At 44.9% G+C, this 18,868-nt stretch overlaps 1 protein-coding gene across 2 annotated transcripts in view; it reads right to left on the bottom strand.

Moving 5' to 3' along the window:
* DNAJB6 (DnaJ heat shock protein family (Hsp40) member B6) overlaps positions 1-18,868 on the bottom strand; it is an 84,386-nt gene that overhangs the window by 48,332 nt on the left and 17,186 nt on the right. For both annotated transcript variants that reach the window (XM_073009560.1, XM_073009559.1), the window contains exons 2-5: positions 12,170-12,260; positions 6,495-6,604; positions 3,316-3,375; positions 2,409-2,519 (exon numbers count right to left, since the gene is read on the bottom strand). In XM_073009560.1, coding sequence (XP_072865661.1) covers positions 2,409-2,519; positions 3,316-3,375; positions 6,495-6,604; positions 12,170-12,234 — 346 coding nt within the window. In that variant the 5' untranslated portion in view covers positions 12,235-12,260. The remainder of the gene's footprint in view (positions 1-2,408; positions 2,520-3,315; positions 3,376-6,494; positions 6,605-12,169; positions 12,261-18,868) is intronic.

Genomic DNA, 18,868 nt, shown 5'->3' with positions numbered 1-18,868 from the left:
CCCGTTCTACTAAAATACAAAAAACTAGCTGGGCGAGGTGGTGGGTGCCTGTAGTCCCAGCTACTCGGGAGGCTGAGGCAGGAGACTGGCGTAAACCCGGGAGGCGGAGCTTGCAGTGAGCTGAGATCCGGCCACTGCACTCCAGCCTGGGTAACAGAGCGAGACTCCGTCTCAAAAAAAAAAAAAAAAAAAAAAAAAATCTCTATACTTTTACGAGTAATTGCTCTATGGCTTGGTGTATCAGATTATTTTCCCCAAGGAAAACAAAAATTGGCTACAATTCAGTCACTAAGGGACTTTCCTCTTTGAATTAAAAATAATAATAATGTTAAGAAAGGGCCTGTTGAATGATAATGTTAAGAAAGGGCCTGTTTAAGACGCCCGGTCTCAGACACTGAGAGGACAGCCTTTTTCACCTCACATGCCCTAGAACAGAAGCCACGGTGTTGGAAGAGTGGGACTTCCTCCTTGCTTGGTCACCATGAGAATCAAGGATCAGAACACAGGACTTCAACCCCAACACTGCCCTGTCCGGCAAAGCAACAAATGCAGTTTGCTGAAGGCTACAGCAAGACGCAAAGGCCATTTTTAAGACAGAGACGGTCTCTTAGAGGAAGATTTCGTGCCTGTGAGGGTCGGTGAGGGAAGGACGTAAACATGGTTCTTTCCTGAGCTCTGTTTCTGCTGATGGCAGCAGCGATTATAGCAAATGCACTTCAAAAATGAGCAGACCAGTCTCCCGGTCCCCTAATCTGAAATCTCCCGCTTAACTTCAGTTTCCCTGAAAATGCTTGAGGTCACTGACTGTCCTTCCTCCCTCAGAAAGGGGCTCTCTTCAAGCCACCCAGCCCATAATAAGGTGTAAGGACAACCTCTTTGAATCCCCATTTGAGATACACTGAAGAACTGCACCATGCAAAAGGCCCAAGACCTACCAGATATGAATGACTATGCTTCTATAAAGAAGCACACTCTTCACAGTCTGCGGCAGGCAGGGGCTCCACGTGTCTCCCCTATATTATCTGCAGACACAACTGCTCCTCTCTTTCCCTCCTGGGGGTTGCAGGTGGTGGTCAGTTTCTTCACCCATGCTCCAGGCAATGAAGGAAGTAAACATACAATGTGTTTCCCTCTCAATAAGTCAAAAGACAAAAACAGCTACAGGAGTACACGTTTAATCCTGACCTCTCAGGTCACCCACCGCATCACACAGGAAGTCCCAGTGGTTGGTGGGTGAGAAGACTAACAGGAGACAACTAACAAAAGTGCCTGACCCAAACTGTGCCCAAGACACACACCAAAGCCTAGGACCAGGCATCAGGACTGAAATGCTGTCGATGAGAAATCCATTTTCCTACAATCACACAGCAGCTATAACAGCACTGTCTCCCTTAACAAAACTATTCTCTCCTCAGCAAAGGCCTCCGCAGTCTTGCTCCAGAGGTGCCTTTCAGCAAACTCTCAACGGTCCTCACACACAATGTTCACGGATGAAAGGTCTTGCAAACAGTACTATGATGCTTAATGATTTTAACAGGAATATGATGTGGCAAATTCACACACAAATTGGTTGTTCAATGGGAAACAACATTTCCAAGACACCAGCACCCATGCCCTTACCACTGTCTCATCTGAGGGCAAAAGCAAGTTAACTAGGGCCATACATAACAAAGAAAAAAAATACATTAAACCCTTTATTATTTTAATTTTTCAAGTTGTAACTTCAAAACAAATTTTCAAAGACAAAGAAGAGAAAAGATTTTACAGCTCCTGTGCTGCTTTTTTTTTTCAGACAGGGTCTTGCTCTGTCACCCAGACTGGAGTGCAGTGGCCCAATCTCGACCTTGCAGGTTCAAACAATACTCCCAAGTTGCTGGGACCACAGGCACACACCACCACACTGAGCTAATTTTTTGTGGGTTTTTTTTTGGTTGTTGAGACAGGGTTTCACCATGTTGCCCAGGCTAGTCCAATGCTGCCTTAAACACAAAGTTTCATGACAAAATACAATGTTTTGTTTTGTTTTTTGAGAGGGGAGTTTCGCTCTTGTTGCCCAGGCGACAATGCAATGGCGTGACCTCAGTTCACTGCAACCTCTGCTTCCCAGGTTCAAGTGTGTCTCCTGTCTCAGCTTCCCAAGTAGCTGGGATTACAGGCATGTGCCACCATGCCCGGCTACTTTCATATTTTTAGTAGAGATGCAGTTTTTCCAAGTTGGTCAGGTTGGTCTTGAACTCCTGACCTCAGGTGATCTGCCCGCCTCGGCCTCCCAAAGCGCTGGGATTACAAGCACGAGCTACCGCGCCCAGCCTAAAACACAATGTTAATTCAACAGAAAGGTCATACTAACCCCTCACCCTCACTTGGGTCATGGACACACACCAAGTCAACCCACATGATTAACTTACCAAAGAATTCAAATGAAAATGGGTCCCTTCCACCAAAAAATTCCCTGAAGACATCATCTGGGTTACGGAATGTGAAGCCAAATTCAAATGGACTGTCAAAATGACTTCCACCTGCACAAATACAACACAGCTTTTAGTTTATGAATTTTGGTGTTTTGTAGGCAAAGAATTCTTTGTTGACAGAACATTATACAAATCATGATCTAATAAAAACAAAAACATTTCATAAACCTGAAGTTCTCTGTAATTCAAAACATGAGTCCTGTACTGACTGAAAGTGAGTGTGCCCAGCACTGATGACACACGAGTGCAGATGTTGAGACTACTTTTCGACATCTCTAAACCCGTGATCGGCATGTAACATTACACACCATTTTTATGATTTGTTATGAAGGTTTACCAACCAAGAGCATTTGCATCCACTTCGACGACTGGCCTCCTGCAGCCACAGAAGCTGCCACGTGGCCCCAGTGGGTATGGAGCAATAATTTCCCAACATTCCAAGGGAGGCTGGTCACAGCCCAGTGACCATGGGAACTTTTGGAGACAAAGTACAGGCCCTACAAGGTCATTATTTTAGCTTTTCAGGAAAATCTGCTATTCAAACCCTTAAGATAATTTTGACATAACGTCAAGTGCTGATCCAAGGGTGTATGTTCACAATATATTGCAGTATGGTTACAAATTGTATCCTACCTATAAGAAGTACATCAACATATACTTCTAGTCTCACAAAAGATTTTTAAATGCTATCAATTTCTCTGTCCTCTCCCCAATTTTGCACGCTTTCTAGGTTGCATCTCTATTTACTGATACAAAACAGACTCTGACCAAGAGACTCGTGGTTTACAAACTCAACTTACTTGCCAAGACCATTTGTCTTCAAAGAAAAAACTCATGTACTTACCTCCTCCTCCACCATTTAATCCTTCTTTGCCGTATTTGTCATAGATGTCCCGTTTCTTAGCTAAAAATTTAAAGAAAAGTCAGTAAGGCCAAGTTCCTTTTAAACCCTTAATTCAACAGAAAAGGTATTTCCCAAGTTGTAAATCAGTTTTCAGTGTTTTACAATTAAATTTCAAGGAGTATGGCCATCCTTTCTTTAAAACAAAAGGAAGCAAGAGGGAAAACTTTCTGTACCTCTCTGCTGAAAAACAATTCAAAAAAGACATCAAGTATGTAAGTATTTACGGCTGGGCACGGTGGCTCACACCTGTAATCCCAGCACTTTGGGAGACCAAGGTGGGCAGATCACCTGAGGTCAGGAGTTCGAGACCAGCCTGGCCAACGTGGAGAAACTCCGTCTCTACTAAAAATACAAAACTAGCCGGGCATGGTGGCGCATGCCTGTAATCCCAGCTACTCAGGGGGCTGAGGCAGGAGAATCACTTCAACCCAGGAGGCAGAGGTTGCACTGAGCCGAGATTGCACTACTGCACTCAAGCCTGGGCAACAAAAGCGAAATTCCAACTCAAAAAAAAAAAAAAAAAATTTTTTTTTTTTTAAAATTCCATTAGATCATTTCTTTCACTCAACTCCCCACAGAGCCCAGGCATGCTACATTAAAATCACATGACCAAGTACAAAATGATTCCAACCACAGAAGTGCATCATCTTACTACAAAAATCTGCAGCACAAAAACAAACATGCCAGGGCCTAGGCAAGTGGTAGAAAGTAGATGTGCCAGAAAAGCGCCAACCTAACACCCTGCAGGCTCATTTACCCTGAAAAGGACCACCTGGATGCAAGGCCTGGGGCTAGCATGCCACTCTCCCCCTGAGCCTTCCCACTTACATTCCAAACGCTACTTATATCCCAGAACAAAAATAATGACACTAGAAGCATTGGTACTTCTGACATGACACCATCTGTGTTCCTCAAAAAAATCTCATAGGCTGGCAGTGGCTAACGCCTGTAATCCCAACACTTTGCGCAGGCAAGGCAGATGGATTACTTAAAACCCAGGAGTTCAAGACCAGTCTGGGCAACACGGCAAAATCCCACCTGTAAACACAATACAAAAAAGTTAGCTGGGCACAGGGGCACCCACCCGTGCGTGGTCCCAGCTACTCGAGAAACTGAGATGGAAGAATCGCTTGAGCCTGGGAGGTCAAGACTGCAGAAAGCTGTGATCATGCCACTGCATTCCAGCCTGGGCAACAGAGTGAGACCCCTTCTCAATTTGTAAAAAGTAAAAGAAAACCTCACACCTAAAAGGATATGAAGAACACACCCCGCAGCTCCCGAAAGAACCAAGCAACTCTTCAGTGTGAGAGTTTAAAGCTGCTCTATCAAGTATGAAGCTTCATTTTGGTCCTCACTTTTCCTAATACTAGTCCCTAAAATCCTGAATCTGGCAATACTGAATCAGCACACAAACAACAACCACCGAAGAACAAAATGGCAACACTGAGGCCTGTGCCCTCCTGTCACTCCAGCACACAAGTCCAAGGGAACAAGCCTGGCGCAGTGGCACTCGGAGCTTGAGAGGATGATCACCTCAACCCAGGAGTTCAAGGCCTCCCCGGGAAACCTAACGAAACCCTCTCTCTTTAAAAAAAAACAAAAACAAAAACTGGCCGGGCGCGGTGGCTCAAGCCTGTAATCCAAGCACTTTGGGAGGCCGAGATGGGCGGATCACGAGGTCAGGAGATCGAGACCATCCTGGCTAACACGATGAAACCCCGTCTCTACTAAAAAATACAAAAAACTAGCCGAGCGATGTGGCGGACGCCTGTAGTCCCAGCTACTCGGGAGGCTGAGGCAGGAGAATGGCGTGAACCCGGGAGGCGGAGCTTGCAGTGAGCTGAGATCCTGCCACTGCACTCCAGCCTGGGCGACAGAGCGAGACTCCGTCTCAAAAAAAAAAAAAAAAAAACTTTCCAATGAATAAGCTCAACAGTTCAAGACCTTAAATGCCACATTTCAAGATGATTTCAAGTATCAGTGTTTTATGTCTTTTCATATTTTTGAAGTAAAATGTCTGGAATTTCCTATAAAACAAAGGGGGTGGGCCACAGTGTCACCAGAGAAAGCAAGGCTGGTGGTGTGCTGGTAGCTGTTGAAGGTGGCAAGCTTACACTGGGTTCCTTCTGTTTTGTTTTTTGTTTTGTTTTGTTTTTGGAGACAGAGTCTCGCACTGTCACCCAGGCTGGAGTACAGTGGTGCAATCTCAGCTCACTGCAACCTCCACCTCAAACTGGGTTCCTTCTTTAAAAAAAAAAAAAAAAAAAAAAAAAAAAAAAAAAAAAACAACCCACATTCGTTGTAAATATGGGCCAATTACCTGACCATATGCAGATACACTTAACCTAACCAAGTGCCCACTTCCAGGGTTCTGGTAGTCCATCCCTAACTTTGTAAATGCCTCGGCCTTTGCTCCCAACAGGCCACCCAGCACTGCAGCGGACAGGGGCATTGTGTGGCTTTCCAGTTCTGTCACTGCTCCCCCACCCCAGGCCCCATGCACAGCCTTTTACTTCCCCACAGAACCCCAACTGCATCTAGGCAACAGCTGACCTCTGACCCCACACCCATTTGTGAACTAAGCCAACGGATCTGACTTCCAGTAACACACACCTCTGCTCCAGACCCAGGAGGGGAAAGACAGCCCTGAAATTTGCAAACTAAATTTCAGTGTATGTTTACTGTATGTTCCATCCCCTCTTCTTGGGACCTAATGACGTCCTCTCAAGTAGCAAAGCTGACTCCACTGGCGCGGTATTGTTTCAGCCAGTAGGGGTGAGCAAGGTCAGAATGGTCACACACAACAACAGGGGCAGGCACGCCACATGCACAGTGACCTGAGTCCTGCAACCTCCTCTCTCCCGGGTTCCTAGTCCTGTTTTAAAACAGCCATCCTAAGAGTAACTACTAGAAGCCCTGGTACTCCACAGTACTCGCGGTTACCTCAATCAATTCACATCTTCACGAGAAAAGTAAAAACCTCTCGGGGGCCCAAAATCCAGTTGGCATCAAAAACAAGTCACTTGAGTCCATACGGTGCTACCCTCAGGAGGATCCCAACACCCACTCCGCATTCCGGCATGCCCGCTCAGGGTCCTTCAGCAGCTTGTGTCACTCACCATCCGACAGCACTTCATATGCCTCCGCTACTTGTTTGAATTTTCTCTCTGCTTCTTCTTTATTCTCAGGATTTTTATCTGGATGCCACTTCAGTGCCAGTTTCCGATATCTTGAAAAGAATAAAGGATACTGATCACATTCTAAACCCAGAAATCAACTATGCTTTTGAAACTAACGTCATTAACCACGAGAATGGCTTCAGAGCTGCCAACTGGTGAGATGAATACCAGTTTTAATTGTAAAACCTCCCTTTTCTCTACAATGAAATACACAAAGTTCTAAAATCCAGATAGCCAGGTGAGGTGGCGTGTAGCCAGACAGACCCAGCTACTCCAGAGGCTAAGGGGTGGCAATGGCTTGAGGCCAGGAGTTCAAGGCTACAGTGAGCTATGATCACACCACTGTAGCCCAGCCGGGGCAACAGAACAAGACCGTCTCAAAATTAAAAGTGTAAAAATACTCATTAAAGTTTTAAAAACAAAATCCTGATAGCACAATACAAACCAACCTCTGGAGAGAGAAAAATGAAGATCACAGTGTCCACAACATGGACTGACAGTGACAGGAAGTAAAGGGGAAAACACCAGATGTGGTGGCTCACGCCTGTAATCCCAGCATTTTGGGAGGCTGAGGTGGGTGGATCACCTGAGGTCCGGAGTTCAAGACCAGCCTGGCCAACATGGAGAAACCCCGACTCCAGTTAAAATACAAAATTAGCCAGGCATGGGGGTGCATACCCGTAATCGCAGCTACTCAGGAGGCTGCGGCAGGACAATCACTGGAACCCAAGAGGCAGAGGTTGTGGTGAGCCAAGATCACCCCACTGCACTCCAGCCTGGGCAACAAGAGCGAAACTCCGTCTCAAACAATTTTTAAACAGGGAGAAAAAGGCCTGGGTCACTGAGCAGTAAGATCGAACATCACCATCCATATCCCTCCATGTTCTCATTCCCAGGACCCTACTTCCTCAGCCAGTCCACTACTTAGCTCATCTGTGTGCCAAAGGTGAGTCACCTGCCACCAAACAGGCCAGGATCTCAGGATCTTTCAAACACCCTCTGTGCTATATTCAAGATCTAAACAGAGTTAAAACACTGACTTCCTTCCCATCCTTGATGATAAAGATCTTGCCTTACAGACTTTACAGGCTTGGCTTTTAGATTCTGTAACTTCAGACTTCATTAGCACACAGATTCACTTTAATTTCCTAATTTTTTTTTTAAGTACAAAGAGGGGCTATTAACACCCAGTACAGACATATCCATGAGCTCATAAATGCATGCTAGAAAACTAGAGCTGGATTTTACCACTGCCCTGTCTGCCCTTGTTTCTCTGTGCCAGATCCTCAGTGCCCCTTTCCATACAGGGATGTTTTTCTCATAGAGTAATCATATGAACAGTTTTTATGACCTCCTTTTGGTCTGAAACACTTTTGAACAGAATTTCTTTCTTTAAAAAAAAAAAACAGAGACGGAGTCTTACTATGTTGCCCAAGCTGGTCTCGAACTCCTGGGCTCAAGTGATCCTTCTGCCTCGGCCTCCCGAAGTGCTGGGATTGCAGGCATAAGCTACCGTGTGGGGCCTGAACATAATTTCAAGAGGAGGATTTATAAAACAATTTTCTCTAATCATATGATTGGTGTCATTTTCCCATTTGCCAAGGTAGTCTCACTTAAAAAAAAAAAAAGGAAAAGAAATGGATAATTTCATCCGCTGCCTTTACTTGGGGTTAACGTGGTTCTTAACACCTTCATCGTGGAACTCTCCAAGTGGGGTCCCTTTTGGGTTCCTGGTGGTGGGTTTTGAAAGATAAGGGAAAGCACATTTTGAGCATGCCTGGGTACCACGGTGCGGAACACTTGGGAACCAGAGCTGTTTCAGAGGAATCTGAAGTCTGCTTTTAGTTTTCAGAGACACGGCTTGTTGTAAAACATCAGAAGACATGACTTTCCAGGACTCAAGCAGCAAGCCAGGATTCTAGGTTGGCTGCTGTGTCATCTTTGAAGTCAAGACTAAGCTGGGCTCGACCTTCAAGAGTCCTCGTTTTGACAATAATTCAGCCTAGGGAACTCATGTGAATACTACCACGTAGAAATAAAGCATAGACCTTGAGCGAACATCTGTATATTGGTTGAAAATGATAGTGGTAACCGTTGATCCCCCTTACTTCATTTGACATTTGGAAAATTCCAGTAATTACCATTTTTGCAATGAATATGGATACCACGTAGTACTTTGGTGTTACCTGCTTTTGAAAAATAAAGTCTTTGGTTCACCCAGTGAAAAAAAAAAACACTGACTTCCACAAAGATTCTAGGACCAAGGTCACATTCTGTTGCAGAGTTCCAACTGACCAAATAATTGCATGCTATTTAAATACGAAAAAAAAAGCCCAGGTGCAGTGGCTCACACCTGTAATCCCAGCACTCTGGCAGGCCGAGGCGGGTGGATCACCTGGTCAGGAGTTCGAGACCAACCTGGCCAACATGGCAAAAACCCATCTCTACTAAAAATACAAAAAGCTGGGCATGAAGGCGTGCGTCTGTAATCCCAGCTACTCAGGAGGCTGATGCAGAATTGCTTGAACCCAGAAGGCAGAGGTTGCAGTGAGCCAACATCATGCCACTGAACTCCAGGCTGGGTGACACAGCGAGCCTCTGGCTCAACATGAATACATAAATGAATGAATGAATGAATGAACGAATGAATACAAAAAAATTATCTAGTCTAATCAGCAAAACCTACGCAGCATATATTCAAAAGGAGGATAATGTTAAAAAAGAGAAGCAGTATACCCCTCAAAATCTCAGACTAGTATACAAATCTGACAGTGCTTTTAACACTTGGCAAGTTATTACTGTAAAGCTGTCGTGGCTCAATTTAACTTGCAACATGTTCAACAAAACCTTGGCTTAACCATACTAAAATCTGATTAAAGCTGGAGTCCAGCATACTTAACAGTAATTTATGTCACTGTGGACCTAAATAAACATGTAGCAGTGGATCAAATAACCCTAAATGTGCCAGAAATCCTCAAAAATAACAGACCATACAAAAGACAAAAGAGCAAAAATGATTAGTGTGCAGTACTACCTACCATCTAGTGTTCATATGAAAACCTGGTAACAGATGGGAATGCAGGACAAGATTGAACTGTGTATGCCCCAGTCATTAAAAACCAAGGCGTAATACAACATGACATGCAAGTGTAAACAGTGCCAAATGACTTTGAATGTTGACCTTCAGATCTGTTGGACCTGCACACCAGTACTTCAGCACCAAGGAAGGAAGGCCCATGGTGTGTGATTCAAACACAGGAAGAGTCTGGTATCTCAGGAGAGATGCAGAATAGGTGGCAGCCACAGACCTTTAAGTCCTCAAATAAAAACTGTCAACACACACAAAGCCAAGGGTACACAAGGTAGACTGTTCTAACAGCATGCACCCCATAGCTACCATTCTGCTCATTTTTAAAAGTCAGCATTTATACAACTGTACCCTCAGGAGTGCAGGAAATCTCACTGCTTTTAAAGGTTAATAGCCTGTTCTAAATTCCTACTTCAACATCATGCTAGAGACACTCAGCAACTTGTATGCTCTCACAAATAACTAAAACCAATCTACTCTCTATTGACCTCTATCATAAAGGTATGTAAGTTCCATCATTACTGAAAGTACTGTACACATATTATGCTTATCCACTGATAAGGTTTGGCTGTGTCCCCACCCAAATCTCAACTTGAGTTTTATCTCCCAGAACTCCCAGGTGTTGTGGGAGGGACCCAGGGGAGGTAACTGAATCAGGGGGACTGGTCTTTCCCGTGCTATTCTCGTGACAGTGAATAAGCCTCACAAGACCTGATGGGTTTATAAGGGGTTTCCGCTTTTGCTGCTTCTGCGTTCTCCTGCTGCTACCATGTATGAAGTGCCTTTCGCCCTCTGCCATGTTTATAAGACCTCCCCAGCCATGTGGAACTGTTAAGTCAAATTAAACCTCCTTTTCTTCCCAGTCTTGGGTATGTCTGTATCAGCAGCGTACACACAGACTAATAATACATCCATTAACTTATTCAAGAAGAGCAAAGTATTTCTGTCTTCATTCTATAATCTGTCAAGCTGTTAACACTATTGATAAGAACAGTGTGTGCCTCAAGTGTACAGCATAGGCTTCCTCAGTGTGGGAAACCTCACTCCATTGGTGACAATATCAGGGCCTGCCTGACCTCTCCTCAGTGGGCTGCTTCTACTAGGCTCCTTGGCAGAGGTTTCAAATAATCTGCAGGCAACGTCAGCTCTGCCCAACAGTAGTCATCCTGACTTGGCTTTTTTTTTTTTTTTGAGAGACAGGGTCTCGGCTCGATTGCCCAAGCTGGAGTGCAGTGGCACGAACATGGCTCACTGCAGCCTCAACCTCCTGGGTTCAAGCAACTGTCCTGCCTCAGCCTCTGGAGCAGCTGGGATTACAGGCATATGCCACCATACCTTTTTTTTTTTTTTTTTTTGGTCAAGACAGTATCTCATTTTGTTGCCCAGGCTGGTCTCAAACCCCTGGGCTTGAGACTGACCCTCCCACCTAGACCTCTCGAAGTACTGGGATTAGAGGTGTGAGCCACTTGCCTGGCCGTAATTTAGCATTTTAAAATGAACTATCTCAGCTACGCACAGTGGCTCACATCTATAATCGCAGCAATCTGGGAGGCCAAGGCGAGAGGATGGCTTGAGCCCAGGAGTTTGAGACCAGCCTGAGCAACATAGTGAGACACTATTTTTCTATTAAAATTTAAAAATTAATCAAAATGAACTATTTGGTCCAAAAACAAAGTTAATTCTATCTTCAGGCCCACTAAGTCTAGCAGTATAAACTTCATTATTTATTAACAATTTTTTTTTTAAGCTAACAAGAGCAGAGAGTTTACTGAGAGTACACGCCAAGAGAGATGTGGGTTGTCCTGACTGGAAAACAGTCCATAGAGTCCTGTGTTGTGGTTTTTATTAGGTCAGACTTTTTCTTTTTTTTTTGCATTGTTATTTTTTTTATTATTATACTAACTATTCCAGGCTAACTGCTCTCTAGCTATGTGAAAATCTAACAATCTGTCTCATGATGTCTTTGCTGTACACTCTACATTCACAGTTAGCACTTCATTAATTAAACAGACTGAGGTTACTGTGAGAGCCTTCTACAGCTGGAATTGCCCTCCTCACATTGGCCAGGCCATGGTCACACAGATGCAGGTGCAACAGGCAGTGATGCAGTTCTCAAACTTTCATATGAATCAGAAGGGACTCCAATGGCAGAGGCTGGAGGCCAACAACCACACCAGGAAAATCCGAGTGCTACCTACTCTGGGCCCCTGCCTTCCAAAGGGCACTCAAGAGTGCCAAGTCAGCTCCATTTTCAAAGTCCAAAGTAAAAGATGTTTGGGATTATTTCACATCCTCGGTAACTTTTTCATCAACTTCAGATATAAATCAAGTGACTAACGAAGAGCAAAGCCCAGACCTAGACTGCAAATGCTCCTTGTTAACTGCTCTGTCAAATTAAACTACATGGCATTCAAAGACCTGTATACTACACTAAAAGTCGTTTTCATAGGCAATAGAAAAAGTTACACTACTCAATCACCAATGTACCACTGTGCAGATGCATTATCTCAGAAATAAAATTACTTACGCCTTTTTAATATCCTCGGGTGAGGCATGTCTCTGCACGCCTAGAACTTCATAGTAATCCACCATGTTTTAAGAGATTGTTGGAATGTGTCCTGCAAGTAAAAACAGGTGGTCAGTGATGAGGATTCTGGGGATAGGCAAGTCACAGTGGTGGGATGGGTCTGGAGAGGGAGGAAGAGATGGTGTCACCTTAGCACCTACTGGCCTAAAGAGGGAACTTCCACTAGAGCTAACCACTAGCCTGGCTGGGCCAAGACCTTGTCTGGGAACTGGTTCCCAGATTCACGCCCTAAGACTCTTCTACATCTAACCACTAGCCTGCTGGGCTAAGATCCTGTCTGGGAACTGGCTCCCAGATTCATGCCCTAAGACCCTTCTAGAGATAGGGGAAAAAGCTCTGAAATAGCCTAATAATAGCCTAAACTAAATAAAAACAACAGGTGACTCTGAGGCAGAGACTCCATGCCACTTGACCACTAGCTGACAGAGTCTGTCGTGTGTTCCTAGACACGGTCTGTGCTCAGGGAACGTCAGTTACCTCTTTCATTCAATGCATTCCTGTGCCAGGCGTTGGGCAAGACCATGGGGCTCCAAGGACAAACACATTGTCCCTGCCCTAAACCAACTTCACATGGGAACAATAGAAAGCCATCCTTCCACCATTCTGTCACCCACACAGGGAACAGTAAAAGCCCTCCCACATATCTCCCGAGAGAGAAAGACCTTTGACTACACAGTGGTTAGTGTAACTTTACCCTCTGGCTCCAAGCTCCCATCCATTCCTCTAACAAACAAATACAATATTGCCGGTTGACCACACTAATTAGATGGTATCACTATGGATTAGAAGGTGAAGAGAAAACCAGCAGCAGAGATTCGTTCCCTAAGTTTCCTATGGCTTACGTGGTTCAGCCCTGTTACTTCTCTGGGCAGTAAAATGTTCAACGAAACCCACTCTGCCCCTGCCAGCTCTAAAGGAGGATGCAGCCTCTGGTCCCACAAGGAGGAACTACACACACACTGCTGCTTTAAGACATGATGTTTCTTTTTTTTTTTTTTTGAGACGGAGTCTCGCTCTGTCACCCAGGCTGGAGTGCAGTGGCCAGATCTCAGTTCACTGCAAGCTCCGCCTCCCGGGTTCCCGCCATTCTCCTGCCTCAGCCTCCCGAGTAGCTGGGACTACAGGCGCCCGCCACCTCGCCCGGCTAGTTTTTTGTATTTTTTAGTAGAGACGGGGTTTCACCGTGTTAGCCAGGATGGTCTCAATCTCCTGACCTCGTGATCCACCCGTCTCGGCCTCCCAAAGTGCTTGGATTACAGGCTTGAGCCACCGCGCCGGGCCTAAGACATGATGTTTCTTAACCAATTTACTCTTTAAATTTCACTGGCTAACCTACTCTATTAAATCAACAATCAAGAATCTGCATAGCCTGGCACGGCAATTCACATCCCTAATCCCATCACTTTGAGAGGCCAAGGTGGAGCGGATCACAGGGTCAGGAGATCGAGACCATCTGGGCCAACCAACATGGTAAAACTCCGTCTCTACTAAAAACACAAAAATTAGCCGGGTGTGGTGGCATACGCCTGTAGTCCCAGCTATTTGGGAGGCTGAGGCAGGAGAATCTCTTGAACCCGGGAAGTGGAGGTTGCAGTGAGCCAAAATCGCACCACTGCACTCCAGCCCGGGCAACACAGGGAGACTCCGTCTCAAAAAAAAAAAAAAAAAAAAAAAAAAACAAAAAAAAAAAAAAAAAAAAAAACAGGGCCGGGTGCAATGGCTCACACCTGTAACCCCAGCACTTTGGGAGGTTGAGGTGGGCGGATCACTTGAGGTCAGGAGTTCGACACCAGTCTGGCCAACATGGTGAAACCCCATCTCTACTAAAAAAACAAAAATTAGTCGGCGTCACGGTGCACATCTGTAGTCCTAGCTACTCAGGAGGCTGAGGCAGGAGAATCGCTTGAACCCAGGAGGCGGAGGCTGCAGTGAGCTGAGATCGCGCCACCGCACTCCAGCCTGGACAACAGAGCGAGACTGTCTCAAAAAAAAAAAAGGCAAGAAGGAAAAAGAAAAAGAAAAAAAACATTATCACGAAACCACAAAGAAACATCTGTGGAAACTTAAAAACTCTTGGGGTTTTTTGTTTTTGTTTTTTAATTGAGACAGGAGTCTCGGTTTGTTGCTGGTCTTGGTCTCAAAACTCCTGGGCTCAGGGATTCCTCCCACCTCAGCCTCCCCAAGTGCTGGGACTGCAGGCACGAGCCACCACACCTGTACCTAAAACTCTTGTTTTTATGGAAGTCCTTTAATCAAAAAACAAAAAACTGTAATGGAAATCATGATCTATCTAGATGTATATAAACTACATTATCAATTCGATGGAATGACTAACATCAAACTTAGAAACGAATGTACATCTTCAAATACATGAGAGCAAAGATTCTAGGTGTTAAGTTTAAAATGTCAACCACAAGATACAGAATTTAAAGTATCAAAATGTTCTTTTTCTTAAGTAGATTTGTTCCCAGTATTTTTAAAATTACAACTTAGAAAAAAACTTGTATGGTTCCTATTTTCTTGTAATTATTCCAACTTAACATTATCAGCTTTGCTGGACACATAATAAAACAAAGATAAAATATTAATTGGAGAAGGTGCCTAAGGGTATACCACCATACAGTTCTTTCCACTCCATTTGGAAATATTCAATATAACATTTTAGGGACTTTTTTATGTAATAAGTTACAAGGTAAGGAACACCCAATTATGAAAGATTTCCTCCCTGGTAATTAGAATGACATGGCAACATACAGGATTCAAACCACACCAGTCCGACCAGTCTCTAGAGAAAAGACAGGAGTCGATTCCCGTAAGCAGGAACATCGCAATCTTCTTTCAGTAACTAAAAACCTGCCCATCAGTCACAGCACACAGAGCAGAGCAGCCAACAAGCAGCAGGAAAGCCAGCATTTCCTCACATCTCTCTCACTCCCTTGGCTGAGTGACTATGTGAGGTTATTTTCACTTGAGCTCCAGTTTGCTGCCAAGGATCTGAGGTGGCGTTTTGGCAGTGATGCCAGCAGCAGTACCTAGGAGAAACAGGGGGAAGCTGCTAATCCACTCTCACTAACAGGACAAGAGCAGAAATCTCAGTACCAATCTTCCCATGCCAGACATCTGGATCATCCCCTGAGCACTATATATAGCAAGAGGCCACACACCAAGCACACGTGCTCTCGCAAGTCCAAACAGCTCATCCTCTATCTACACTTGTGTGCCTGTGTTTGTGCATGTGGTGGTGGGAATGGGAGGAAGACACCCCCGAGGCAGCCAGCATAGAGGTGAGAACGTGGGTGTGGGCGAGGGCCGCAAGGGCCGCATGGCCAGCTGGGGAATGCTGTGATTTACTTCATCAACAAAAACACTCACTGAAAGCCTGCTCTGACATGGACGTGCAGCATCCACTAAGGGCACCCAGTATTCACAGCACTCCATCAAATGGCTAGTGTCCTTACTAAATGAAGGCTACCCTCCAAGGAAAGCATAAAGGCAGTAATGACAGCCACCCCTGTAGGGGATGCCCTCACCTCCGCCACCGTCCTGCACTGCTTACCCGTAGCCTCTCCACTCCCTTGCATGGACTCATCCCCCAGTTCTGCTGCAGCTCCCCACTGCCTGCCACTGGAGGCTCTTATTTAAGGTCAGTAAAAAACCTGCAGCACCACTCACAGACGTTTCCCAGCTTTACTTGCCCGACTTCTCTCTCCATCTGCCTTCCATCACCAGCTTTCACCCCTCCACTGGCCCGCTGAAGAAACTACGGGAATTCTAAAGGCTCAAGGCCATCTCTCATCCGACATGTGGGTTTTCATCCTTTCCCCTTACCTAAATATCATTTACTTAGCAATGAGTCCCAAATGTAAGTTCCAAGCTCAGGGCTCTCCTGGGCAGTTCACACAGACAGACAGATGACTACTTGACACAGCCACTTGGATGTCCAGCAGACATCCCAAATAGAACACGACCAAAATTTAACTCTTAATCCTTCTCACCCACTACACACCTGGTCTTTTTCTAGTAAATTCTACCTTGAGCTCTGAGGTACCTGCGAAATGTTCACCTTCACCAACATCACAACTCAGCACAGACACAAATGAATCACAAAACGTAGACTGCCGAGTCTACCTCTGAAATATCTGAAGTTCATTCACTGTTCTTTATCTTCACCAGCATCATTCTCTCTTACCCTGACCTACAGCAGCCTCTAATTTCATCTTGCCCTCTGCTCTCACAGATGTCAGCTTATAAATGTGCAGATATTGGCTGGGCACGACGGCACACACCCGTCATCCTGGCACTTTGTGAGACCAAAGTGGGAGGGCTGCTTGAGCCCAGGAGTTGGGAGACCAGTTCGAGATCGTGCCACAGCACTCCAGTTTGGGTTAGAGTAAGACCCTGTCTCCAAAAACATGAAAATAAAATTTTTTTTAAAATTAGAATTAAAAATGAATACCTGGGTGCGGTGGCTCACACCTGTAATCCCAGCACTTTGGGAGGCAAAGGTGGGTGGATCACCTGAGGTCGGGAGTTCAAGACCAGACTGATCAACATGAAGAAACCGTCTCTACTAAAAATACAAAATCAGTTGGGCGTGGTGGCACATGCCCGTAATCCCAGCTACTCAGAAGGCAGAAGAATTGCTTGAACCCGGGAGGCGGAGGCTGCGGTGGAGCCAAGATCACGCCATTGCACTCCAGCCTGGGCAACAAGAACGAAACTCTACCTCAAAAAAAAAAAAAAAAAAAGAATACATGCCATCTCAAAAAAAAAAAAATGAATAAATGTGTAGATTATTATCACAACAGATACAATCTGTGGTCCTGCCCCGGACAAAACCAGCTATAAGGATAGGTCAATTCAGAATTAGATGAAATAAAAATTTACTATACTGGCTAATGCTAGATCAAGCAAGAAAATTTTAAAAACTATCCAAAAATCAGACTCAGGCCAGGCGAAGTGGCTCACTTCTCTAATTCCAGCACTTCGGGAGCCAAGGCAGGAGGACTGCCTGAGCCCAGGAGTTCAAGATCAGCCTGGGAAACACGGTGAGACTGCAACAAAAGAAATTTTTAAGTAGCTGTGCATGGTGGCATGTGTCTGTCATCCCAGCTACTACTCATGAGGTTGAGGTGGGAGATCACTTGAGCCAGGAAGGTCATCAAGGCTGCCGTGAGTCATGACTGCACCACGGCATTCCAGCATAGGCAACAGAAGGAGACCCTATCTCCCATCAAAGCACTAACCAGGCCCAACTTATCACAAAAAAAAAACACATACATATATATATACACACATACATATAAACACACACATACACACACACACACACACCCCTGGTAAAGAAAAACAAGGGGACAACCTGTAACTAAGAATAAATGACAACTAAATACGATCTGGGTTCCTCAGATGGTTTCTAGAACAGGAAAAGGACATTAGCAGAAAAACAGGTGGAATGTGAATAAAGTCCACATTTAACAGTACTGTAGCGGTGTCAACTGCTTACTTCTGAGAAATTCACCAGTTACCACAGTTACAGAAGGATTAAGGAAAGTTGGCTGAAGGGTATACAGGAAAATCCCTGTACTATCTTTACAACTTCTCTGTAAATCTAAAACTATTTCAAACTAAAGTTTAAAAAGTTCAAAAAGACGAAATGTATGTCAAAAGGACACAGAAACCAAACTGGACCAGGTGCGGTAGCTCACACCTGTAATCCCAACACTTTGGGAGCCCAAGGCGGACAAATTGCGTGAACCCAGCAGTTCGAGACCAGCCTTGGCAACGAGGCGAAAGAGTCTCTACAAAACATTTTAAAAATTAAAAAGAAAAAAAATTGATGGGGCAATCTATGACCTAAACGAGAATGTGGGCTTCAAAATGAATTGACCGAACTGCATTTAAAACCTACATTTAAAATACTTGAGTTCATGTCACTCTAAAAAGCCAGCAAGCACTAAGAATCAAGGATTTACCACCCTGCCTTCCCTGTACACGGAAGCAATAATGTTTACAGCAAAGGAACTTGGAAGTGGAACTGGGTGTTTATCCTAAATAAGCCGTGGTTCCTTGGAAAACTACCTACCTTCATTGTGGCTCCTTCCCCTCCCTGTGAAGTGGGTGACAACCACTTCCTACGGTTATTTACAGATGATGCTCTCCAAGGAAAGCAAGCCCTGGGCTCTAACTAGAACATCCTCAGTGCTACCTGCTTATGACGAAGTAGAAAGGAACCAGTAATACACGGAGTGGATGGTCTCACACAATGAGGAAGTGGGGAGGAAAGAGAAAAGCAGGCAGGAACGATGGGCACACAGAGAGCTGCCTGAGCACAGTTCTGAGAACTCATCTGCAGAGATGCTACACCCTCACTAGGGAGCCAGCAGGAATAGTCAAAGGACTTCGGCTCCAAATCACCCCCACCCCCATCATCAAACCACCTCATTCCACATACCACCTCATTCCACATTCAGCTCAATAAATATTGAGAGTAATTCATGATCAAATACACTGCATGATTAAGTAAAGCCTTCAGCAATACTGAAAATACTCCTGGCTTATTTGGAGTACAAAATATATATATATATATTTTGAGACACAGTCTTACTCTGATGCCAGGCTAGAGTAGTTTGGTGCGAC

Source organism: Chlorocebus sabaeus, chromosome 21 (assembly GCF_047675955.1).
Source record: "Chlorocebus sabaeus isolate Y175 chromosome 21, mChlSab1.0.hap1, whole genome shotgun sequence".
NCBI classification, from domain to species: Eukaryota; Metazoa; Chordata; class Mammalia; order Primates; family Cercopithecidae; genus Chlorocebus; species Chlorocebus sabaeus.
The sequence above is the reverse complement of the archived record's forward strand: the minus strand, read 5'-3'. Positions and strand labels throughout refer to the sequence as shown.